Here is a 27,524-nt window from a genome sequence, read left to right as displayed (position 1 = left end):
AGGTTATTTCTAGTTTTCTTTTCAAATAGAACTCAAAATTTTAAAGGGACCAAAACTAAAAATGCCTGGAAAAAATGCCTATCATATTTAGATAATAACTAGAAAGATATATTATGCATCAGAGAGATGCCGGGTTATAGGAAGCAGAGAGTCAGACATACTCCCTGATCTTAGGAATCTATTGCTTTCAGTTCCAGTCCTACAGTGAGGTCCAGTTCCTGAGTGAAGTCCCATTGCCTTCCAAATAGAGCTTATTTCAGGATCAGAGCCTTAGACCAAAAAAAAAAAAAAACCCCAACTAAACAAGAAATAGCTTGGAAGAAAGCCTGGAATTAAGATTGCTTATTAAGGGAAGGATTTCCTGGAAGAAATTAGTTAGTTTTTTCGATCCTCATAAAGTCGCATGAAATTTCAGCTTGCAAAAAAAATTAACATTCATTGAAAACCACAACAACTATATGTCTCCCCACTCCAGGCTCACTTTCCCCAGAAAATCCCACTGAGCTCACTTCCCTGATGACACCACATTGCACCATTAACATTAAAATGAGGAAGAGAGACCTTTGAACAGGCAAGGAATCCCACAATTTAATTACAATAAACTTAATATTTCTGATGCTTCTAAAATCTAAGAAGTAATTAATCCACTTAAAGATCCTCTCTGCTTCATGAGAGCTCTGGCACTGCACGCCATGGTGCCTCTACCAACCTAATTCCAGTCTGTCACATGACAAAACTCACATTACCACTGCTCTTCTCCATCCTTGGTCTTGGTTCACTACCCGCAAAACACAATAGGGGCCAGATCCTAAAGTCACATAAATTGGCATAGCTCCACTATACTCTAAGGGGCTGTGCTGATTTGCAGCAGTTAAGGATCTGGCCCTAAACATGTTCCAAATGCTGAGCATTTCTAAATTAGACCTTGAAAGAAGAAACTTACTCTGAAATAATTGTACATTTGAATATTCTTTTGCAGTTGGGAAATACCTCGGGGTCTGCTGCCAATACACTGCATCAGATATCAGAACAGCCTTGTTTTACTTTTCTCAAAGTTACCAAGCAAATTGCACCTCTGAACCCTCGTGATGGGTGCAATCCCATCAGGTCTCAGGGCTCTAGCTGTCAATTCTGTCTTGGGGGTGGGATCACAGGATCCCCCCTCTCTCAGACAAGACCTTGGCTGCAGTCCCACATACCTTAGGGCCAACCCCTGCAGTTCTGTTCCCCCTGGGGCAATAACGGTGGAAATCAGTGGCCAAACTGCTTTTTAAAGCAAAGCATTATTTATTTAGAACAAAAGCATTTCAGAGAAGACATGTCTTAAAACAATAAAACTGAGGAGGCTGTTTGCCTGTCTAGCTCTTCCCGAAGGCCAAAGGGCCCACTTCTTTAGACTCCTTCACAGCCTCTCTGCGCCTCCCACTATAGCCAGCATGTGACAAGTGGCACCTCACCTCCCCCTCAAAAAAGGGCTTTTTTACTGTTTTACTCTTTTGATCTCCAGGCTCCAAGTTTTGGCCAAAACAAGGCATGCATCTGGCTGGAGATAGGACCCAGGCAAGGCCTTCGAAGCAAACAGCTCACCCCATCATCTTTCAAGTGTGAGCTGGGATGGGATATTATCTAGCTCTGGTGTGTTGCTTTCCTCTTCGCTCTCCCCACAGCCCCATCCCCATCCCCACCCCAAGTTAGATCAATACATTTATACAGGATATTTTAATAACCCACCATAGTTCTACCATAATTTGGCATCACTGACCAAGTCACATACAACATTCATAGACTGAGGGGCACCCCTAGAAGTTTTCATTATAGTACACCCCAAGGCTTCCCACCTCCCCTGGCCAGCTCCCCCATGCAGTGACGCTCAAGGTAGTCACTGAGCAAGTCCTGTGGGAGAGCAATGGGGACACAGGCCTCTATCATGACTGGGGGAGGGGAGGGGAAAGAGTGTGGAAGGGCCAAACTTGAATGAGTGAGCATGAGCTGGGGGGGAGGGGGGTGTCATAGCACTGCTCAGGCTTGGTCCCATGGCCCTTCTGAGCAGTGTTGTGACCCATGTTCTTTAAGTCGCAACACCAGTCACTCAACTTTGGCCCTGCAGTTCCCTCACTCCAGCCCCCCAAATCATGACAGAGGTGCCCTGGTGCCAAATCTGAGTGGGCAGTGAGGCAGCCAGTGCTGCTCCTCCTCACTGCTGCAATTGGGAGGGCCCAACGCTCATGACTCGGCATCCCTCCCAAGGTACGGACAGGCGGACAGTTGTGGGTACCGCTGTAGAGATCGATACAGCTTCTCATCCATCACTACTTTCACTTTTCATTAAAGATATCCAACTGTGTCTTAAGGAGCTGTATCTATGTTGCTGTTGCTAGAATATGGGTGTTAATTTTTTTTTTTTTTTTGGTGTAGGCATTGCCACAATGAATAGGTGTATAGTCCCTGACCACTATGAAAACAATCTTCTCAGCAATTTCTCCACAGGAGCCAAGCGGAAAGTGGTTATAAGACCCAGTTCTGAGCAACTTTGGCCTCTTATATTTACAACAAATGGTCAGCTCACGTTTCAAAACACTGATGTCACAATGCTCTCCAGCATGGGCTGATGGCTCAGCATGTATATTTATAATGCAAGAAACACATTACTGTGGGATTATTTGCACTACATCTAGTGCAGTTCCCTTGCGGGAAAGGGGCAATAGTAGGTAGTCAACTCCCTAGCCCAGGCTGAACCTAGCTCCTTGTGATAAGCCTAATTTTCAACTGTTCCTAGAATTTACTGATCATCCTGAAATGTTGCATGTTGCAGCTCATTGCAGGGTACCGTTTGTTTCTGAGAAGTTTGGCAATATTCAGACAGTTTTAAGTTAGAGTGTTTTGGAAATGTACCTTTAAAAATATTCTAAGGCCATTTAAACTTGTTATGGCCCCCAAGTCATCTGCTATGGATTCACCCACATAAAAGGACCATAAACCCAATAGAACTGGCTCCCAGTCAAGTGACCTCTTATCAGTGGATATGAGCCATTTCTCCAGACGCCTGCCCCTCCCTTTAACCATACACCTCAGCCATCTACACGGTCAGAGGTAGCAACAGGAAAACTCCTTTTCTGCCTCTCCTTCTCCCTTGCCTTTTGCACCACACAGTACCGTGACCCTCATCCTGCATCTTGAGTTTATCTTTATTCAAACACCTACAGCTACTGTTGCATTGCCTGCTGCCAAAGCAGAACTAACACAGTGACACAGGGGACAGTGTGCACAAATGTCATCTCAGAATCCCATGGTTATACTGACGGCCCTCACACCGTCCTCTTCCATCACACACTTGAGGGGAAAAAATTGAAAATAGTGATCAGGAATTATTAATTCATGGTAACAAAAAGAGATTCATTTAGAACCTGTGTTCTATAGGCTTGAAGCACAAAAGCACCTTTCCCTTGAACTATTCAGAAAGCACAAAAGTTAACGTAACATACCGGCATGTGGGCGTGTGTGGGTTGGCTTTGGGGGGAGAGGGAAGGAGGGTTCTCTATCTTTCACAGATTAAGCTGCACAAGATGTACCAGTTGCTCTGGTAACAAAGCTTTTTTTCTTTAAAAAAAAAGAAAAGAAAAAGAAAAAAAAGAAACATCATTTTAAGTGTTCTCCCAGTTAAGCTTAGCTGCTTGTGTGGCATAAAAATAAAATTAACTGGGAAGAACAAGTCCACATTTCAGGGCCATGCACACAATTTGATTCAGCTAGGGAAAGGAGTGTGTAGGCTATTTTAAAAAATATTAGTGTGACAGGGGCATGCCAAATTTAGGATTTAAGTTTTCATTCTAAGCATCAGCTAGTAGGTATTATTTCATACTACTATATTAGCTTAATCTTCTTTTCTGCCCCAATAAGAACTGATGGAAATTCACCAAACCAATCCATGTATATGTACATATTAAGGAAAGGAACATGTCCTAAGTGGCTGAAATCTGCCTAAAGATGTGCAGCGTCCAGTCTGTTGTCAGGCATATTAGTGTAATGTTCAAAAAAGAACTAGATAAATTCATGGAGTATAGGTCCATTGATGGCTATTAGCCAGATGGGCAGGGATGGTGTCCCTACCCTCTGTTTGCCAGAAGCTGGGAATGGGCGACAGGGAAAAGATCACTAGTTGATTACCTGTTCTGTTCATTCCCTCTGGGGCACCTGGCATTGGCCACTGTTGGTAAACAGGTAGGTGGGGTAAACAGGTATGGGTAGGTGGACCTTTGGTCTGACCCAGTATGGCCGTTCTTATATCATTGAATTCTAGTTAAGGGAGGGAGTCATTACAGAGGAAATGAGGACTAAACATTTCATACTATGCCTTTCATACTGAAGGATCCCCAAAGCATGGCAATGTAATCTTCATAGGCAAACCCTTACAACCTTGAAGGGCATAAGGGCACAGGCATCTGCCTACGTAGGTCAGTTTGCTGGACCCTGAGATACTGCACATATAAATGAAATGCTTCACTCACCCCCTCCTTAAATGCAGCCACCACTGGAGCTGAAACACAGCAGTTACTAAACAAGAAGTATGCAGCAATGCTACACAATAGTTTGGGACAGGAAACCCAACTCCATATTGACTGGAGCTCCAGGGGAATTTTTAGGTATTCTAAATGTTACTATCCAAATTAAAGTTTAGCTAAGACAGTGAAGTTAATATCCTCTCTCACACCTTGCTTAGTTTATGAAATCTGTCAATCCATAATCACAAATGGATATACTCCCATAACATAGTGATGGGCAGCAATACAAAACCCTGAGAAGGAAGCTAGCTGGAGACTAGAAGAACCAACGCAAATGAAGATACAATACTACACAATCACATCAGACTCAAGCTGTACACTACCTTACGTAACCATGTGATCTTGTCAGGGTTACTGTCCCTTCAGCTTCCTTCCTGTTGTTTGCAAAATGTACTTGTTATATCTTGTCTGAAAATTAGATGTCGGCTCCTTTGAGCAAGGTGCTTGTTTTACTATGTGTTTGTATAGAGCCCAGGACATGGGGGCCTCTAGACACTATTACAATGTTAACAGTGATAATTCACATCTTATCTAACTATTCACCTTTAAAATCTTGGTCAGGAGTTTCTGGTAACTCAAATACAGCAGTCTGTATGGTGAACAGACAAGAAGGGACCAACACTGTTAGCTGAGCAAGTATGCAATGCATATGGGGTTTTTTGAGTCTCTTTCTTTTAAGTATTTAGTCCAGTCTCCCGGGCAAGTCACAGCAGTTAGTTTTCAGATATGAAAGCTTTGTATATAAACTAAGATTCATTCTTTTCAGTAACGATCCCCTTGGGTAATAATAATTTTGTGCTGTACAGTAAATCTTTTTCCACTCAGCTAAAGGATCAGTGATTAATCACCAAACTGTTGACCATCAGTCTTTCAGACAGAGAGATAATAAAGCAACTATTATTAAAACAATTAATGCGGTCCTTGTCTTGCATTACTTGCTTGAACTCTCCAGGTATCAGCTAACAACAAGCTCAGGAATCTGCAATGTCTGTTCCACAGTCCCCATGAGAACCGTCCCTAGTCCAATGTACGAAGAAACTTTCAATAACCTGGCTTCCCTCAGTGCTGCATGATTGACAGGCTAAACATCTAACACAGCATAGCATTGCAACCCTAGTTATTTGCTCCCCTCCATAAAATGTTGAAGAAAATCTCAAAACAACCTTTAGCAAATCCACTTCCTACAGAAACAGCAGTCAGCCACTCAATTACATTCACAAAGCACTACCGTGAAATAGCTGTGAGCCAGCAGGGCATTCTGGGTATTGATGTGTAAATGAGCACACCAACAATGGTGCTCGAAAGCTGTAGGCCCGTAGTTATCCCAGTTCATTGGGCCAGCTCCAGTTTTAGGGAAAATATTACTGTGTTTATGCCCTGTTCCCATGGCATTGTCTATGGTTTGAGCTGAGCACTAGAAGTTACTGGAAGTCTAGATCCTTCCAGAACTCTGCTGAATGCTAACTTCAAGTACTTCATTTACTTAAAGATACAACACACACATACAGCCTGCCCAAGTAAAGTTAGACTGGGCCAAATGCATGCACGCGCACACACACAACACACGATCCCCTTGGGTCATAATAATTTTGTGCTGTACAGTAACTCTTTTTCCACTCATCTAAAGGAAACCACCAAAAACTATTGTACACACACCCTATATATATATATATATATATATGTGTATACTCACACATACACACACATACACACACCCCACTCTAGGTGCACTATACAGAAGAAGTATAAAGATGTGTCCTTCTCTTTCATGTAGTTTTCTAACTCTGACCTAAAAACTAAAGAGGAACTAAAGATAGGATTCAGAGTAGCAGCCGCATTAGTCTGTATCCTCAAAAAGAAAAGGAGGACTTGTGGCACCTTAGAGACTAACAAATTTATTTGAGCATAAGCTTTCGTGAGCTACAGCTCACTTCATCGGATGCATTCAGTGGAAAATACAGTGATTGCATCCGATGAAGTGAGCTGTAGCTCACGAAAGCTTATGCTCAAATAAATTTGTTCATCTCTAAGGTGCCACAAGTACTCCTTTTCTTTTTAAAAATCAGATTGTAATCTAAACACAACACATAATCTAACTCTTGTAACCCTGGTCCCTCCCCACTTGGGTTAACCAGAACTGTTTTTGTTATGGCTGTGGCAGATTGAACGCACCTTGGATGAGGACCTTTTGCTTGCTCTGTAGAGAGTCATGCACACCTTTGACTGCTTAAACAAACAAGTGATAAACAAGAAGGCTATAACTGTTGGTATTTTAAAATACAGCCTCCTCTGAGTATGTGATCAAAGTGAATGGATATTGTATCACTCAAATCATTTTAAAAATAACCCTTTCCATTGGATATCCACTCCTATAAGACATGATTCCTATTCCTGTAGATAGGCATTCAGGGGGCTAGTAAATACATTCTGTATTAGACACCTTTAACACAGCCACAGGTGTTAATCTGGACAGAAAGATCATTCTAAAGACACATCCAATTAACTAAATTCAATACGTTGTATTGTTGTGGCTGAGCGGGATGCCGTTTGCCTACCCACAACAGCAATATAAGGAGCAAATGGCTGAACAGAGGAGTAACTACCACTCAGCCTAAGTTGTAGGGCAAACACTAACATAAGTGCTTCGCATTACTACTGTGAGTAGTCCCATGGATTTCATGGGGCTGAGCACTGTAGTTTGGCAAAGACCTGGTATAAGGAAAGAGTAGCATGTTTGAAAGGAATTCTCACAACACAAGGTGCATACAGTGGATTCTGTTCATTAGCGGCATCTCGGTTCCCAGAAAAGAGTTGCCATTATCTGGAGGTTGCAAATATTTGAAAGGCAGGTTTGCCGGGCTGCTGCCAGGGGGAAAAAGAGCTGGGATTTAGCTTTCCTGGCCTACAGGGCAACAGCCAGCGAAGGAAACATAGGGATGCTCCGAGCCTGGGCCCCTGGTGCCAGGGCAAGATGCACACTGGAGAGCACAGGGAGACGTATTGTGCCTTCCCACAGGCCCACTGCCCCCCCCAACACCCCTGCTCCCCATGGAAAGCTGCCATCCAGCACACTGCCCTGCCTGTAGCCTCTCTTCCCATGCCCAGGAGAGCAGCACAGGGTGTCCCCATGGCTGGAGACCTGCTGCCTACACAAGAGATAACAGGAGTCCTGGCGTTGCAGAGTGGGAGGGAAGCTGCAACCCAGATTCCAGAGCTTTCCGTGGGGAGTGGAGGCACTGGGGGCCCACAAGGCTACACAGAAAAAAAAAAAAAGCGACATGACAGTTGCTAATATCTGAATCCCGTTAACATTAAAACAAGAGAGGATTGGTTGCCAGCAAAGTGTTGCTAATAACTGAAAGATGTCAATAATCAGGACTGACAATAACCAGCATCCACTGTATATGGTGGGGCAAATGCACATCATCATTTTTGCACTCAGATGTGCTTTCCTGTAGCAAGATAGAAACAAAGGAAACGTGTACACCATTTTACTTTGCAGCCCAAGAACAATAAGCCACCACCTGAGGCTGCATGGCATTGGTGGGGGAACCCCCACAGGGTGCAGGTGGTCAGTAGTGCGCTTCCCTCTGACATGCCCACTTCTTCGCTGGCTCACCCACTGCCTGCAGTATCCTACCAGGTAGATCCCTGGACCAGCCAAGAGCCCTCCACATGTGCTGTTGAAGAGGGGGCGGACACATTTTCTGCATGGGGAGTGGGAGAGCCTCATTCAAAAAGGTTGGTCATGCAAGATCAAGAGGCAAACAAATCAGACCCTTCGTTACAGCAGCATTTAGCTTTATACCTACCCCTACCCCCCCCCCCAAAAAAAAAGAGAGAGAGAGAGAGAAAAAACACAGTAAAGAAGTCTGTGTAAACTTAACTTTGTTTGTTATACAGAATTCTAGTTTACATATGCATATGTGATATATAGAAATAAGTATTTTATACTTGTCTCACATACTTCTTCCCAAATATATTTAGGAGGATAGTACTTAGTTATTCTCATGGTGCAAAAGCACCATAAAGTCACATCACCATGAACAAGAGATAAAACTCACAGGAGTCATTGCCCAGCAATCGTCAACATTTTGTGGTTTTCACACAGCCTTCATTCCATCCAGTCAGCTACATCACAGAGCCACTCACCGTGGATGTCCCCTGCCCCAGTGTTAGTCCCTGCAAAAGTTGCTTCAGCACTCTTCCTCTGCTCATCTGACCCTCAAGTGCCACAAAGTCAAGGGGTTTTTGTCTGTCTTGATGTTAGGTATGACTCTGGTTACGTTGTAAATTTGGGGTATAGCTGATGTGCAGCAATTGCCTGTAGCATTTCAATTCAAAGCCTCTGAATGTCCTGTTTCCTCAGCATCCACATCTCACATATAGCAAAATGCTGAAGATGAGACGATAGCAATTTCATTTTACACTTCCAAGTAATACCTTAACTTCTCTAAATGTGGTTGTGTCCTAGAGCAGTGGTCACAAGTCCAATTCGGCCAGATCTCTAAGTGATGTTTAGCATCCCTTGTAAGCATGCTACCCAGGTATTTAAAGTGCTCACACTCCATTGCCTCCTCAGATTTGGGGAGGAATATCTTTGCCTTTTCAACAGACTTATGTAACCATTGTCTTTGTCTTTTCAGATGATATTTTTACACTGAAATTCTCTGCTTCCACCACTTCTCATTCTAGCAATTTTTGAACCTCTCCTTGCAACAATCTAATCAGGTTAATATCAATGAAGCACAGACGACTAATTTTTGGTAGGCCCTCCTGTAGCTTTCCATCAGTGACTCCTCTTAAGATTTCTTCAATATAACCATTGAAGATAGTTGGTGATTGTCAGGCAGGGCTGCCTGACACTTATTCTCAGGTGAAACTACTCCACTCATGCTCCACAAAACACCAAGGCCATTGTGCATCTTTCAAGATTTTGTATCAGTCTTATTACATTTTCACCAGCTCCAGCCAGCTACAGAATTACCCAAAGAGGTTTATGCCATATGCTATTGAATGCCTTGACAGAATCTATGAAGTCATGGACCACCTTCCCATCATTCTACAGCACCTTCTCGTATAGCTCATGCAGATTGAACATTTGCTGGACTATCTCTCTTCTGGGTCTAAACCAGGCTTGTTCTTCAGCGAAAAAGTTCTCTGTCTTGGGTACAATCCTCTTCAAGATGAGGTGAAGTAGTATTTTGCGAGGACGTGTCAATAATGAGATTATGCCATAGTTTTCACAAACCATCAGGTACTTCTTTGGAACAACAGGAACCATCAGGGACCGTCCCCCAGTCCAGGGCCGTCTTCCAGACTCCAAAAGTCACATTGGATGCCTCTCCACCACTTAACTAGTTCTGCATGTATGTTATTCACTCCAGGGGCTTTACAGCATTTATATTCTGGACCAAATGCTGCAGTCCTTAGGGCACTGGGGATTTTGCCCTACATTTAGAACTTTAGCATTGCTTTATCTTGCAGGGTACAAACTGCTGTGCTGTGGAATAAGTCTATAATTACACAGTAACTATTGATTGTTTAATTAGCTGGTAAATGCCATCTAATCACTAAGCTGTTTCACAGTTTATTCTGTCTTCTAAATTAGAGTGTTATGAGATCTAAAAGCTACAAGTCATATGGGTATTGTTCTTAGAGTTACTTGGCAACTGATAGGTGGGAGAAGGAATAGCATTATTTCAGGATAAAAAAGAGAAGGCATCCCAGAATGAAAGCGGTGGGCAATACTGTAACCTCTGCATGCTCTTCCCAACCTGCAGCTGTGTACATGGTCTAGTTATGTAGTATAGCAGTGGGGAAGGGAGTCCCAAGCTGGACACCAGAGACCACAGCACCACAAAAAGGCAATGCAATGCAGAAATGTTAGTTATATGTAAGATAGTGGTGTGATGTACAAGAGGAATATCCCATGAAATGAACGCTCCTCAAGGTTAAATAATTTCTCCTACTTTCCACAGGTAAGAAAAATTGTTGCCTAGAATTTTCACCACTTCTACTTAACATGTTTGTTCACCTTAAATTGTAACGGCACTGTATAGGACGTCAAATATTTCAGATAATATAGAACTCTTCAAAGGTGTTTCCATTATCTTAGCACATAGTTGACTGAATATAGAAGTGTAAGCAGCAAAACAATGAGTCAATGGCTGATTATTTTAAGACCGATTAATTGTATTCATGTATTCAAGATGACAGAACACAAAACAATAACCTCATCTTAAATAGACTAAGTAGCTCCCTCTCAAAATTATTCTAAAATCTGTTCCATTAGACACAGAATTATTAGAAAAATAAAGAAGCTCTTCCAGTTCCATTGAAGAGATCAACCACCACTGAAGTGGTTTCTCATTAAAACAACCACCACTACAGAGAGAGAGAGAGAGAGCTATGCAGTGCATGTGGATTTACTGACACCCCCGTGCCCCTGAAATTATTTGTAGCTGAAAGCTTCCAGTGGCCTGTTGCAGTTAATAGAAAGATACATGACTAGAAAAATCCTTATTACTAATCTATCATTCAGGTAATCCTTATATGTAGGTCACTTTTAGGACCAGACTGTGGCTCACACTTATATGGGTACTCCATGGTGGGGCTGATGTTCATGGAGCCTCCCGCCCTAGCTTGTGCCCCTGAGCAAGGGTCTTGCTCTTGAGTTCACAGACTGATCCCTGCTCCCGCGCCGGGGAGGGAGGAGGGAGAAGCGGAGCAGCTGCGGCACATTCAGGGGAGCAGGCGGAGGCGAGCTGGGGCGGTGGGGGGCACATTTCTAGGGGTGGCATGGCATGTGCCGGAATGCCGCCCCTAAAAATGGGCTCCCCAAGCACCTGCTTGTTTTGCTGGTGCCTAGAGCCAGCCCTGGCTGGCACTGATGGTTACAGCAAAGAGAGAAGGGGATACAAGACAGAAAGGTGGAAAAGGAAGGAGGCCCTCCTCACAACTGAAAGGAGGAAGTTGGGGGAGATTCTCTAGTGCAGCCAGAAAATTCAGTTGAAATCAGCAGAGTTTAGGCCACTCAGCCCTTTGCATGAGGTGCCCAACATTTCACCAGACCGGGCCCTAAGGCAGGAAACTAGAAAGCATCCACTAATCAGCTGGAGATTTAAGCTTTCAGGAGCCGGGCAGGTGGGAAATCAGATGCATAATAGATTCCATAAACTCCTTTATTTTCTCTCTCACAAACTCCTTGCTTTCCTTTGTAAGGAGGAAGCACTCTTAAGATTTACTCTATTACAGGTAGCCTTACAATGAAACACTTGTCAAAAGTGTTGGGGTCCAACAACCAACAATTCCTTAAGTGAATGCAAATGCAAGATCTCAAATTTTGAGTGGGCTACAAATCCACACTACTTACGTGTCAACTATTAATTTCAAACTAATGCATCACATACAAATCCTGTCATGAGCCCTTGCTAGGTTGGTACAGAGCCTCAAGGTTGGTAGAGTCAATGGCTACAGCCACTGTGGGTTTTTTTTTAAAAAACAATGTAATCCTGAGAAGCGCTTTTAAAATGCGATTATTTTGGTGATTAGAAATGTCCTCATGAACAGGGGTTTGGCTGTTTGACAGTCAGCTCCGGCCTAGTCAAGCTGCAGCACTGCTTCACTGCACCACCAACAATCCAAACTGAGAACCTCCCACCAAGGGAACCAACATACTTTGCACTTACATGCCACCTTCTCCAAGCACTTTCCAAAGGCTGGTGAGCATGGTCATTCTCATTTTATAGAGGGGTAGTTGGAGCCAGCGGGAGGTTAATTGACTTTCAACAAGCTCCCTGGGCATAGTTTGGGGAAGAGGAGCCGGAGGGGCATTGCCCCCACCCCCCCAAACTGCAAGCCTCGGGCAGGTGCGGAATTCCCTCCCTCTCCCACGCGCGGCTCCATTGGCCTGACTGGAGCTTCCCCCTCAATATAGAAGTCAAAGTGCGCCTATGCCAAGCTTCCACAATAGCTCTAGCAGGAACGGACATCTCGTGATCCCCCATTCCCTTACTCCAGCCACTAGCATACAAAATTCTGCCTCAAACATTCTGTACCATATCCTACCCTTTACCCAGCACCCAGCACTCTCCATGGGTGTTTCAAACACACTGTAGAATTACAGCCAAATTCTCTTCTGGTGTAAGTACTGAATTCAATGGCAGAATTTGGTCCCAAGTACAGAATATGGCCTCATGTGATCAAGCAGACTAATAAACCAGCTCACAACCCCTTTGGATTATGAGCTGCATTATCGGTTGGGTGTCAGATGATAAAGAGCAAGCCCAAGGAATACTTACTGATGATGGCAAGCACTTACTCACAGGAGCAGACCCCTTGGGCTGTTCAAACAAGTGTTCCAGAGTGAGTACAAGTGCTCCATTGTCTGACCTACAGCGAGGGAAAAAAATCACCCCTACTTCTGCTATTTATTTTAACAAGATCAATTGTCTCCACCAATTGAAGTGCACAAAACAGGTGCTCCCTTTAAAACATGTTTTCTTTGAATGTTTATTTTTTAAAATCATTTTCTATGTATTCAATGGAGCCACAGAACTGCAAGGCCTGGTTAGAATGGATTTACACATCGGGCACATGGAGCAAGACAAAAAGGAGATCCTATTCCAGCAAGCGAGAGGATGCTACCATGAGATGCCTTTTTGGGTCCAGTATTAAGGCTCTGGGCTTGTCTACACATAAAGCACTGCAGCCACGGTAGCGCTTTAGCGAAGACACTACCAATGCTGACGGGAGGGCTTCTCCCATCAGCATAGGTTATCCACCTCCCCGAGAGGCAATAGCTAGGTCAACAGAAAAAATCTCCCATCGAATTACCACTGTCTACACCGTAAGGTTAGGTTGTTTTAACTGTGTGATTAATGGGTATGGATTTTTCACACCCCTGAGCAATGGTGTTACATCAACCAAACTTCCTAGTGTAGGCCAGGCTTTACAGTCAAAACATGCACACATTTTAGGGGGGGCCGAGAGGCTACAGATATAGTAGTAATAACTATGAGAGCCAAGCAGAATTTCTGTTTTGGATCTAAAAAGGAGAGTTCAGATTCAGATAAACACTGGCAAATTTGAAAATCTATTTTGCTCAACAGCACAACCTGTATTAGTGTGTCCATTAGACATGCGCAGTTCAGAAATATTTCAGGTTCAGGCCAGCTAGTTTTACAAAATAGGCAGAAACAAATTGAACAAACCTCATGAGACTTCATCGAATAAAAACCCTACCATCTGCTCACCCCTAACTACCTGCACTGAGCACAAAAATGCATTGAGCTGCAGTGAACCATGCATCCATCATTCGCTTGCATTTGGAAACATGGGCCAAATTCTGCTATTCCAAGTTTACTCTGCTGTGCCTATTGCACAGGGCTGAATTCAGGGAGTTAATGGGAGTTACTCCAAAGCTACTAGAATTTAATAGAATTCAGACATTTCATAGATTCCTAGGCCAGAATGGTGAAGCTGATCCCCTACTCTGACCTTCTGTATAACATGGGCCATAGTGTGTCTCAAAAATAATTCCTTTTGGACTAGCACATATGATTTTTTTCTAAAGAAGTCAACCTGAGGGTGATTACATGGGTTCTAATCTTCATTACACCAAATTAGGTATCCAAGCTGTGGCAGATTATTCTTGTGTAGTGGCACATTATTCTTGTATAGTGGCATCTCCAGAAAATAATTTAGATGAAGCCAAAAGGTCAAAGCATCTTTGGAGATCTTCTAGTGATCTGTTTCTTTGTCCAGCTGCAAAAGACACATACAGCATTTTGCCAGGAAGATTCTGATGGAATGCCCATCAAGATCTTATTTCTCCCCAACTGTCCAGAACTGACACCATTTGTCATAAATATAAAGGGAAGGGTAAACCCCTTTGAAATCCCTCCTGGCCAGGGGAAAGCTCCTCTCACCTGTAAAGGGTTAAGAAGCTAAAGGTAACCTCGCTGGCACCTGACCAAAATGACCAATGAGGAGACAAGATACTTTCAAAAGCTGGGAGGAGGGAGAGAAACAAAGGGTCTGTGTCTGTCTGTAGTCGTCTTGGCCAGGGACAGAACAGGAATGGAGTCTTAGAACTTTTAGTAAGTAATCTAGCTAGGTATGTGTTAGATTATGATTTCTTTAAATGGCTGAGAAAAGAATTGTGCTGAATAGAATAACTATTTCTGTCTGTGTATCTTTTTTGTAACTTAAGGTTTTGCCTAGAGGGGTTCTCTATGTTTTTGAATCTAATTACCCTGTAAGATATATACCATCCTGATTTTACAGGGGGGATTTCTTTATTTCTATTTACTTCTATTTTTTATTAAAAGTCTTCTTGTAAAACACTGAATGCTTTTTCATTGTTCTCAGATCCAAGGGTTTGGGTCTGTGGTCACCTATGCAAATTGGTGAGGCTTTTTATCCAACATTTCCCAGGAAAGGGGGGGTGCAAGTGTTGGGAGGATTGTTCATTGTTCTTAGGATCCAAGGGTCTGGGTCTGTAGTCACCTAGGCAAATTGGTGAGGCTTTTTACCAAACCTTGTCCAGGAAGTGGGGTGCAAGGTTTTGGGAAGTATTTTGGGGGGAAGGACGCGTCCAAACAGCTCTTTCCCAGTAACCAGTATTAGTTTGGTGGTGGTAGCGGCCAGTCCAAGGATAACGGATGTAATATTTTGTACCTTGGGGAAGTTTTGACCTAAGCTGGTAAAGATAAGCTTAGGAGATTTTCATGCAGGTCCCCACATCTGTACCCTAGAGTTCAGAGTGGGGGAGGAACCTTGACACCATTAACGGTCAGTTATGTTTCATAGTAGCAGTTACTCCGGTTCACATCACTTAAATTTTGTTTTGAGGCTTGAGTTCAAGTGTAATTAACCATTGGAACAATTTACCAAGGATTATGGTGGATTCTCCATGACTGGCAATTTAAAAAAAAACAGTCTTGACTTTTAAAAGAAGATATGCTCTAATCAAAAAAGAATTATTTTGGGGGAGTTCTATGGCCTGTGTTATACAGGAGGTCAGACTAGATGATCACAGGGGTCCCTTCTCGCCTTGAAATGTGTGAAAAGAAAATCTCAGTCTAAACTAGATGGGTGACCAAGCCAGAGAGTTCATATTTAGATGCAAATTTCTCTCTAGCATGTAGATATTTAGGCCTATAGTTTTGGTTTCAGCATGATAATCTCTTTGAAGACCACCACCTTGTTTGCAATGAAACCATGTGAAGCGTTCTGCATCATTTTGATTTTAAAATGAACTGAGTACTCTGATTACAAACAGTTAATGAGATGCTTTGTGCAGAAGTGAAAAAGGGTCACACGCTGAATGATCAAAATCTCTTACCCCTGGAAAACCGAGTGTGAACAATTTTAGAGTTTTCTGCTTCAGATAACTGGACTCCTTAAAAATCAAATATTTTGACAGGAAACACAAACAACAGAACTGTGTGAAGAAGAGTGTAAAGTATGCGTAGTTTCCCTGCTTTTCCATAGAAACATTAAGCTTTTGAAGGGATGTTATAGTCACATAGTTTCCACTGCTTGTTAGAAATATGCACATGTTAAAATAAGGTCAAACTCTACACTTATTTTACCATCTGAGAAAAACAGTTTCAGCATCAAACTAATGCTCTTGGCCTTGACGATTCAGGAAGAACAATGGAAATAAAAACAGTGTATCATCATCAACTTAATGCAAACACCGTCAAAAAAAATAACAGAGGAAGAGTCACCAGAATATAACCTTGGTAAGGTTTGTATTTATTCCAGTTTAGAAATCCACACACTTTTAACTCCAGAAATTTCAGTTCATCCTCAGTTCATCCAAATTCTATCATCAGATTAAAGGGATTAGCCTACAGCAATGGGATGATGTGGAAGCCAGAATTCAGAAAAAATATTTCCTGACAGCTTTTAAAACAAACTTTTCCTCCCTTCCTCTCTTGATTTGGGGGAAGCTTGGTGTCTGCCAGTGCATGACAGCAAGTACCATGTTTTCCAAGTGACTGATTGGGAGTGTGCCAAAAAAAAAAAAAAGAGAGAGAGACCACTTATTTGCATAATCAAAAGTGAATTTGTGCACACCAATTCACTAACTTTGTTCACAACGATCTGAGCTGCACATGCAAATACAGATTCTGTGTATAAATCGGGTGCGTACACTTAGGCCTTGTCTACACTAAAGGGAAGAGTCGATCTAAGCTACGCAATTTGAGTTACGTGAATAACGTAACTCAAGTCGACGTAGCTTAGACCTATTTACTGCAGGGTCCACACTACGTGATGTCAGTGGGAGACGCTCTCCTGTCAACTCCCCTCACTCTTCTCGATCCGGTGGAGTACAGGAGTCGACGGGAGAGCAATCTGCGGTTGATTTAGCAGGGCTTCCCTGGACCCCTAAATCAACCGCCGATGCATCGATCGCCCGGTAAGTGTACACAAGCCCTTAGAGGCCCTTAGAAAAGTTGAACCAGAGGGACTATTAGTTAGCATAGTCCCATGTAGAATCTGAAAACAGCTTTCAGTGAAGTTTCCAGGGCTTTGGTTGAGAACCATTTGCAATATTAAAAAGAATTTTAAACCAAGCGTCCAGACTTAGTTCCTTTCTTGCAGTTGCCCTTTGCTAAGTACAGATTGGCAGAATGAGTCAGATTTTACACTAGTTCTGCAATGTGGATGGGGGACTAAATTAAAACCAAACTCATTTCATTTGTCAACCAGTCTAGTTCCAAATTCAGCTCTCTAGAAGTGACAGACTAATGTACTAAACTACTGCACCATCTAGATTGCTGTTCAGCTCTGAAACTGATCTAGTGTAATGTAGATAAGCACAGAGCATTCTAATATGTAAACTCATGCACCAGGAAATCATAATTGCTGCAGACACATTCAGAGACCTTACCTTATAGACTTGCCCATATGTTCCATTGCCAACAAGTTCCACCAGTTCAAAGATACCTGCAGGATCCTAAAAGGAAAAAAAAAAAAAAACAGAAAATTTTTAAAAATTTAAATGAACATTTGCAAGTTTACTCAAAAGGAACATTTGGTTGGAATGAAGTCCACATTTCACTGACAACTGTTTAAGAGTGCCTTTAATGTATCCATGTATTAGCAGCATTATGTTGATATTAAATGGAAGGGTAAGTGATTCAGTAGTTCCTTAGGGTCTGATCCAGTGAACGATTACCAGATAGCACAATGCTTACTTCCCAGTTAGCAGAACTACTCATGGTTATAGGTGCTATGCCTTGTACTAAGCATTTGCAATATCTGGCCCTTAGAAATAGTTGTCATTTACTGCTCACTGCAGACTCTATGCTGTATTTTTATGGTCACTTATGTATGCACGGAAACTTGAACACTCAGTGTGAATTCTACAGATAATCAAATCACCACTTATTCTATGGTCAGTTAAAATAAATACATCTTCAGTTAAACAAGAAAAGAGACTCTGCCTGATTAGAGAGTCTTGTAAAGCATGCTGGGTTCTCATAAGGAAGGGTTGGTACACACGTTTTATCTGGTTTTAATCCATGTGGGTTCATGTCCCCTCACTGCTCCCACACTGAATGTAAAGTTTAGGGTTCAAATTATCTCAAAAATCTCTACACTGAGTTCTGTTGCAGCCACCAACTTTCTCCTAGCTCCAGATCCTAACTGCTTCAAAATCATGTAAGCTTTGCAAACTAAAAGGTTTATAAACCCCTAGCCAATATTTCTACCAACCTGGTCTGGGGTTTGATTCTGTAATAAAACATGAAGTCAGGCTAGTTTTGAGTGGTGTCTGTTTTCACACAGAATTATTTTGCATAGTTCTATTCCTGAGGTCAGTAGCTAATGACTATCGAGAAGCTAGTGCATTAATAGCTAAACACTGACTCCTATAGTGGCAGTTGCCTCAGATCCACAGAGCGCAAAATGTGGACTTTCCCGCTATATTACTTTTATTTTAGCAGAATTAAAAAAGAGAAAGAGCCAACATCTCCATGAGAGACACAGCAGGTCTGTCACGGTAGATCCTCCTTCTTGAATTCCTCCAGAGGGCATAGATTGCTTACATCTGAAGGTGTGATAAACAGACAACAGAATTACAGCCAAATGCAGTCCTACCTATCTTTTGCATCAGTCTCTTCCTCATGCCCCATCTTTTTGGCAAGTGCTGAGTGTAAAGAGGTAGTAATGGGTTAACAGGTCAGTTTCCTTTTTGAGTCAAGGTTTCTAATACACAGAGCTGGCTGCAGAAGGAAACTGAGCAGGATTCTAATCAAGTTCCCCTTTGTAACAGACTGAGCTTGATGAGAAAGGGAGGAAACAATCATGTTAATATCCCTTGGTTAACAGCTCACATGTTAGAATTGCACGGTACTGCTGGCCCTGGCTTTATGGGCTCCCTATACATAGGTCTGCACAATTAACAGGACCCTCTTTTCAAGGAGCCCTGTATCACTCTTATACTCTGATCCAGGACTGCCTGCCAAAGCACGAGCCTTGGTTTCCTGGCTGTGATCCCATCTGACCATGGTGTCTGCATGCCATGAGGGAGAAGTAATTCCTTAACTGCCCTTTTCCTTTCCCCATTTAGGAAGTTGTGCTCTGGCTCTACTCCTGGGTTCCTGGTGCATATAGGTCACCAGACGCTACCAACCTTCAGAAAAGTGGGTGATTGCAACAGCTTGAGTGGAAAGTGCAAGAGAGGACATGTGCAAGAGAAGTGGAGCCTGACAAACCAAACAGCAGGGAACCAAGTGGGTCTTTGGTGATGTTTCTTCACATAGGGCCTCACAAACCCAGAGTGGGTCCTTCATACCTTAACTCCTGTACTAATTACAATTATATATATAGGGAGAAGAGGGGTGTAGGTGGGTGGAAATTAGGAATTTTGGTTTTGGTGTTTTCAAGAGTAGGATGAAATGGGGATTACCTGATGGGAACTTCCTTTGCACCAGTCAGAACATTAGCTTCTGGATTTTGTATAATTTGCTGGCTAGTACTCAAACAATTTGGCATGCTAGCAGGTTAAGAATTGCCACAATCAGTCTGGGAAGACAGAGGTATAGAAGAGAATCTCTGTGCCAGGAAGGAAAAACCAAATTCTGGATGCTTTCCCGGGGAGGCAGAAGAGCAATATCACCACCACGGTGGGTTTGAGACTTATGGCCTGAATCAGAGATCTGCAGACTACATGTCATAGCTAAAGGCATCTTTTAGGTATGCTGATCCATACCCCTTGTGACCAGGTGAGAGAAGAGGGGGAAAAAACATTAATAATGCCCGGCGTAGCCTGCAAATGAATTGGAGTAAGAAAAGGAAACTACCCATTAGATCAGCTAGTCCATCTCTGTCAGTGCAGGATTGTTCCTTACTGTATATTTACTAGTGTTTGGTATGGTCTAGTGTTAAACATCCCAAGCAAAGGAGCTTCCATCACTTCCTTTTGGAGACCATTCCAGTCCAAAGCAACTCATTCCTTGAAAGTTATTTGTAATAATCACCATAAGGTTTTCCCTTTCATAACACGATCTCATTCCACCCACCCAGCCCCACAGCACACACCTCTCCAAATCTCCCCCCCTCCATTTTGTTATGCTAAATAATTCCTTTCTACTGTTTCAATATTTTTAGACCTACATCTTGCCTTTAGCTGTTGCTTAGCCATGATGGCAGATACTTGATAGCCAGGGTTGGAATTCTTTGGATTCCAAGTGTTCGCATATACTGTTCGTAAAGACCACAGTACAAGACACACGGCTGTACCACAGACATTCCTACCCTGAACATGATCAGCGGTATGCTAAGCATGTGCTCCTGTTGAGGAAGATCTGAGATAGCCATGCCACACCCCACACTGTAAGAGGTACAAGAGAAGGCTTTTTTATATTTCCCTCCACCAGGGCCACAGCGCTGTCAGGGATATGCCTGGTTTGGAAGAAGCAAGCAAAGAGGCTCCCAGAGGAGCTAGATCACAGAGGCTGGAGTGCTGCTGCAATGCAAAGAGTACAGGAGACTGAACTGAAATTACCAATCTCTTGCAAAGGCTGCCACTCTGCACATCCCAAAGCTGACAAAGCAGAGTTCTTTACATCAATGAAAATGCAACTCTGAGCCATTAGTGCACTAGGTTCTTATAAACAGAAGTCAAGGAACAGGAAAATAGATGGCAGCTGCTGTTTATTTTCAAGTTCTGCTTCCCAGGAGTTATTTTGCTCAGTGCTCTCGCTGAAACAACCCTGGAAGAGGTTTTTTCACGTGCTATGGATAAATATTCAATGTGAAATTTAAAAACAAAACAAAACCCCACTGTGCTTGCACTACTGTAAAACGTTCACAGAAGTTACAGATGGAAAAGACCCAATGAGGCAGCAAGTCAATTCCAGATCAAAGTTGGATTGTTCCCAACAGTACATTTTCAGGGCCTTTGTCCAGTCCCCCCCGCCCCCAAGGCCAAACTGAGGGCCATGTTAGCAACTTGTTAGCAGCCTGAAGGCCATTTCTACTTTGCATGGTTTGCAAGGCTGCCAAGGTTTGTGCAACTCCATGCGACTTTTGTGCAAATTAGTGAGCTAATTTGCACAGAAACTTCAGTTCAAGGTCAACGTGTCCTGTCCCAAGCAGTGGTGGAGTAGAATATGGAGCTTCACAAAACTGGACAGCTGTGGCTATAGCAGGTGGCAAGGTGTCAGTGAATGGCAGGGCTCGTGGGGTAGGTGGATGGGTAGCTTGTGAGAGGGCTGAGTGGGGATACAAGAAGCTGGAGGATCAGCAGAGTGCGCCTATGGCCAATATTGAGCCCTGCTGCTGTGATGCTGCTTCCAGTTGCTCCTTCCCCACTGGGATCCAGTGACTTATACAGTGAGGGGAGGGTAAGTGGCTGTCTGGCTCCCTGCAGAGCTAGCTCCGTATTGGCCCCCAGTGAATAGGACAAGCAGCAGAAGCCTCGTCCCTGCAGCTCAGCCACAGGTATGAGATCTCAGCTGGGTTACAGGCAGGCATTACCAGGCTTTCAGCTGTACAAATGTCTCTCAAACTTCAAGACACCTGGCAGCCCTGAATGCAGAGTAGGTTACAAACACTAGTTTTTCCAAAAAGAAAAGGAGGACTTGTGGCACCTTAGAGACTAACAAATTTATTTGAGCATAAGCTTTTGTGAGTTACAGCTCACTTAAATTTGCTCGTCTCTAAGGTGCCACAAGTCCTCCCTTTCTTTTTGTGAATACAGACTAACACGGCTGCTACTCTGAAACTAGTTTTTCCATCAGCCTGTAGCAGTCACATGACCCATGGTGATCTAGGCAGCTTCCTGGCAACTGAAGCAAGATGGCACAGGGGCTGCCCCTCTGTACTAAAGATACGGCACAGACTTTACCATACCGCTCCTGTCAGCCACATTTGGCCACCTTGGCTCTTACCTGTGCACCTCTCAGGCCAAAAGCTATTTTTGTCTCCTGGTTCTTACATCCTCAATTGACTTGGCATCTCTCTCTATTGCTGGCTCAGAGAGTTACAATTTCAGTGTAGCCATAGCAACATGACTAGAATGTTAGTTATTCACAAAATTAAAACAGAGACTAGTCTCTATTCAGGCAAAGGTTATGCCGTTCCTTGGCCCTGCTCTTCCCAATGCAGCCTGCAATTGGCAGGAACAATGATTTTTCTGCATTTTGAAGAGACTTTTCATTAAGTGTGTGTGGAGCAGTAATATTTTGTTAGCCTGCCTTTCAATAAGATATACACCAGGGGAGGGAGGGAAGAAAGGAAATCTCTTTCTGTCCACAGAGGCTCTAAATTGTCTCTTATGCAGTGAAGCGCTTTTGCATCTTAATAACTGATGTGGGATACACTGGCTCTCCGATATCAGACAAAAACATTGTTACCATTTCTTTCCCAGGGCTGCAATGCAAATTGGTCATCACTGCAAGTCTTGACCGATATGGTAGTGATAATGCAGGAATGTAGCAGAGAGCAACAGCAGCTTGGGAAAGTGGAACTGATATTAAGGAATGAAATATGGATGAATTAAAACAGGGGCCTTTAAATTATTCAGAGGAAAAAATGGACTGGGAGACCAGTCCAGAATTTGGACAGTGTTTCACAGATAATGGAACTTGCACTCTCTGCTGCTTACAATGATGTACTATATTCCATTTGGCAAGTCATTGATTTTCCCCTCCCCACCAAAAAAAGCTCATTACAGGCAAGTGCTCCAAGGCTCACTTTTACCCTCTTGCTAATACCTATTCCCACCCCCCCCCCCCCGTCCCCTCCTCCCCAGCCTTTACCAAATGGCCTTGAGACTGAAATAACAATGGCGATGACAGAAATTACACAATCAACATCTTAAATCTGCTGAGTCCTTGCAATTGTTCCTTTGACAGTGTATATTTCTGCCGGTTGGAGCTTTCACGATCAGGAAAAGCTATTGTTAAGGCTGCAACTCAGCGGTGACCACAAGCTCCCATTTTCACATGCTCCAAACTCTCAAAAAGTTCTTTAAGTAAAACTTCCAGGCTTGTCCTCAGCATGTGCATGCACACACAAAGTAAAAATCAAATCAGTTAGGCAAAGTTGGAGGAAAATCAATCTTTCCGATTTTTTGAAAAATAGACTTTTTGTGCACAAGTAACTTAGACTCCACATTTCACTTTGGGAGAAAAAACAGTTAGCTGTATTATTGTAACAGCAAAGGGCGCATTGTGCTTAACTGTGTACAAACACATCGAGATAGTCCCTTCCCCAAAGAACTTACTGTCTACACAGACAAAAAGATGAGAGGGAAAACTGAGACAAAGAGAGGTGAAGTTACTTGTCCAAGGTCACACAACAGGTCACTGGCACAACTGAGAACAGATCTCAGGGCTCACAGTTCCTATACATACTAATGTTCTATTCAGCAACTAGACCACACTGCCTCTCACATAAGATAGGCATAATTACAATATGCACATGAATGATACAAGATTTGTTACATTGTTACTTTGGTTACACTTTGTAAGGCACAGTTCCCAAACAGGTTGAATTAACCTAAGGTTTTGCATTTAAACATATGCTTTAAGCCAGGGGTGGCCAAAGTACAGCACAAGGGCCACATCCAGCCCTTCAGATGTTTTAATCTGGCCCTTGAGCTCCAGCCAGGGAACAGAGTTGGCGGCTTGCCCAGCTCTGTGCATGCCGGGGCTCTGCGCAGCTCCCGGAAGCAGCGGCATGTCCCCGCTCCACCTCCTAAACGTAGGGGCAGCCAGGGGGCTCCACACACTGCCTCCGCAGCTCCCGTTGGCCAGCAGCTGTGGCCAATGGGAGCTGCAGGGGTGGTGCCTGTGGATGGGGCAGCACACAGACCCTCCTGTCTGCGCAGGAGCCGGAGCGGAGACTTGCTGCTGCTTCTGGGAGCTGTTTGAGGTAAATGCAACCCGGAGCCTGCACCCCTAACCGCCCTCCTGTGCCCCAACCCCCTGCCCCAGCCCTGATCCCCCTCCCTCCCTCCGAATCCCTCAGTCCCAGCCGGAGCACCCTCCTGCACCCCCAACTCCTCATCCCCGGCCCCACCCCAGAACCCACATCCCCAGCCAAAGCCCTCACCACTTCCTGCACCCCAATCCCCAATTTTGTGAGCATTCATGGCCCACCATACAATTTCCATATGCAGATGTGGCCCTCGGGCCAAATTGTTTGCCCACCCCTGCTTCAAGCATTAACCAGTCCGCTCGTCCTAATGACACTGCTGTTAACTCTGTCATATACTGCACGGGTCCAGGCCTGCAGAATTACAGGAGTAATTTTACCTGAACAAACATTTCATTCATAGGTGCCAACTCTGTGGGTGCTCCGGGGCTGGAGCACCCACAGGGAAAAATTGGCCGGTGCTCTGCATCCACCGGCAGCCAAGCTCCCCGCCCCACTCCCCCTCCCCAGCTCACCTCCACCTCCTCTCCTGAGCGTGCGGCATCCCTGCTTCTCCTCCCAGGCTTGCTGCCACGAAACAGCTGTTTCACGGCATAACAAGCTGTGGGAGGGACGGGGGAGGAGCTGGAATACGGCACGCTTAGGGGAGGAGGCGGGGAAGAGACGGGGCCAGGGTAGAGATTTGGGGAAGGGGTCCAATAGGGGCAGGGAGGGGGCAGAGCTGGGGCAGGGACTTTGGGGAAGGGGTTGGAATGGGGGTGCGAGCACTCACTGGCACCAGGAGAAGTTGACACCTATGATTTCATTGACCGCAGCAGGACAACTCATATCCAAGGATTTTCAGAACTGAGTCTTTAACCAGTACAGCACTGCCATGTGAGAGCCTCATTGAAGACAATGAGTTATTCTGGATTTATACCAACAAGAGCAAAATTTGGCCCAGAGATCTCTAGCAAAATGTTTAAAAGGCATGAAGAACCACCAGCCAGAAATTAAATACCATATGTAATGGCATGTGCCTGTATCCAGCTCTCCAAACTCAGGTAGAGCAAGCAGCCCATTCCATACCCATACAGCACAGTGTTCTGCCTTTCGTGCTTTACTGAGTCTCCATAGCTTTCAAACTGGGGTTGCGAACAATGCATTGCTCTGGGACTGAGAAGACAGACACATTCTGGAACTAAGGAAACTCCCGTTACGCTTTTGACACAGGGCCTGATTTTGCTCTCTCTTTAAAGTCAATGGTAAAAAAACCCAGACTTCAATGAGAACTGGCACAGGAACACCAGAAAGTGGGGCGGGCGGGGGGGGGGGGGCAAAGGAGGGGGAGGGAAACGTGACAAAAAAAAGTTGCCATTTAGCAAAAAGTGAAAGTACTTTTAAAACTATTGTATAATGAAAAGAATTTCAGAATGTCTGTGTGTAAATGATAAAGCAGAGTCTATCCAAACTTTAGTGACAAAACCAAACATGAAGTTCTTCAAAAGGAGAAAACTAATCAGTAAGACACTAGCAGCCGAAGAATTCACAGCAGGAAGAGTTGTGCAGTTAAAATAGTTCAGCTCTGTGTAATCCTGACCCCAGCAGAATTAAAGGGGGAAAAAATCCACACACACCACCTGCGACTGTACTGCAAGATTTCAATAATTAAAAGACATGAAGGAACCAACTGCTAACCAATTTGTTATTTAAAAGATAACTCAAGGGTGCTTCCTGTTTACAAGGTAATAAGCATATTCTGGGCTAAGTAAACTCAGAGCCGAAGGCTGCAGGTGTTTATCGGTGCTGGATATGGTTATTACTGAATTAGCAAACAGTACCTTGAAGTCATTATTATACTGGAGCATGTTCTGCATCCTTTAAACTCCAGTGCTCAGTTAGCTACTGCCCTCAGAACTCCCTATGTAGATGTCTGCAACAAACATGACTGCATCTAATGCTGTCCCTTGCCCATCTGATCACCCCCACTCTATAGCCCAACCTCCTCCATGTTCCTTGAAGGAGGCTCATCTTCTCCCCATATCCTCCCCCCACCCACCCCAGGAATGACTCCTTTAAACTATATTAGAAGGGGCTAGGTGGGGATGAGTGGAGAGCATGAGAGATACCGATTCAGTCATTATTGCTGTGGCTGTATAGATGGGAAAATAATAAATCAGAATGAAGGGATTTGCATAATCACTACACAGTTATTCCTCTGCTCTGAATGGGCTAATAATGGCCCCCAGCTGAAGTATGGAGATAACTACAGTCATTATGCAAATTTTATATTCCTTCAGCCAATCAGAGCAAGGAACTGCATAATTGTGAAATAAGTGAACAGTTATGGGTCAGTAACTCACTAGCACCCCATGCAGATTGGCTGAGGCAATTCCATTGCAATAGAATCTGCACTCACCTTCAGTAAGGTTAACACCAGCCTGCGTTCCTAACGTTTCAAAATACCATGATTTGATGCACCTCTGTCTACAATATGTGCTTCCTTTAAATGGATAGGTTTCAGAGTAACAGCTGTGTTAGTCTGTATTCGCAAAAAGAAGAATGATGAAGTGAGCTGTAGCTCACGAAAGCTTATGCTCAAATAAATTGTTTAGTCTCTAAGGTGCCACAAGTACTCCTTTTCTTTTTTTAAATGGATAGGAAATGTTTTCAAAAACTAGGCATCATCAACCAGCTAACCTAAAAAGAAATCTAGATTTTAGATCCAGCTGTCTCTACCTGTCAACAGGTGCCTGTGGTTAGGCTGGTAACTGTAGTCATAAGAACAGTGTTCCAAGTTTAGGAAGCACCAGAGAAAGGGTCATTTTACAGAACACTTTGGCTCTTGTAAATTAATGGTAATGTCACAGTATTCAGCCAGTTCACATTCATGGGAGAGCCATAATCTCTGGTAAGTGTCAGAGAAGTGAGCTGTAGCTCACGAAAGCTCATGCTCAAATAAATTGGTTAGTCTCTAAGGTGCCACAAGTCCTCCTTTTCTTTTTGCGAATACAGACTAACACGGCTGTTACTCTGAAACAGAGCTTAGCATGAAACAGTGAATGTTTTCTTTTGACACAGGAGATTTTGTTAAACTGTACTAGATTGCTTGAAGGAAGAAACACTGAATTAGCTCATTAAACTCCAGCCAAGAGGGGAGTCTTGTTAATTCAAAGGAATGAGAAGACCTTACCAAGAATGTGTTCTGTTTAATCACATGGTATTGGTGATACAATGTGGTATATCGAGCAGCCATCAAGGAGTGACATTCCTGGTTACACCACATGTCAGCCTAAGTGGGGGAAGGGAGATTTCCAATCTAATGCCCTTGGCTTGCTTTATTTATTTTTAAAATCCTTTTCTCCTTCAGCAAGTTTAATGGCCATCTCAACACATCCATCCATCCTATCTGTCCAAAGTAAATTAAACAAACAAATTAAATAGGACTCCTCTCTTACTTAAGCAACTTAGGCCATTCCCGTGCCAGTGTGGGAGTTTTTACTCATAGTACATTCACTAGTACATTGTTCAGTCAGTTAAGTATCCAAAGCAACAGAGCTTCCACCACATCTCACTGTTCAG

At 43.6% G+C, this 27,524-nt stretch overlaps 1 protein-coding gene across 7 annotated transcripts in view; it reads right to left on the bottom strand.

Moving 5' to 3' along the window:
* TNIK (TRAF2 and NCK interacting kinase) overlaps nucleotides 1–27,524 on the bottom strand; it is a 300,446-nt gene that overhangs the window by 232,949 nt on the left and 39,973 nt on the right. For all 7 annotated transcript variants that reach the window (XM_084638591.1, XM_084638586.1, XM_084638585.1 and 4 more), the window contains exon 2: nucleotides 17,467–17,532. In XM_084638591.1, the coding sequence (XP_084494717.1) occupies nucleotides 17,467–17,532 (66 nt within the window). The remainder of the gene's footprint in view (nucleotides 1–17,466; nucleotides 17,533–27,524) is intronic.

The sequence above is a fragment of the Lepidochelys olivacea genome (genome assembly GCF_965140295.1).
Source record: "Lepidochelys olivacea isolate rLepOli2 genome assembly, chromosome: 9".
In the NCBI taxonomy this organism is placed as follows: Eukaryota; Metazoa; Chordata; order Testudines; family Cheloniidae; genus Lepidochelys; species Lepidochelys olivacea.
Note: the sequence above shows the minus strand (reverse complement) of the source record. Positions and strands in the feature narration are given on the sequence as shown.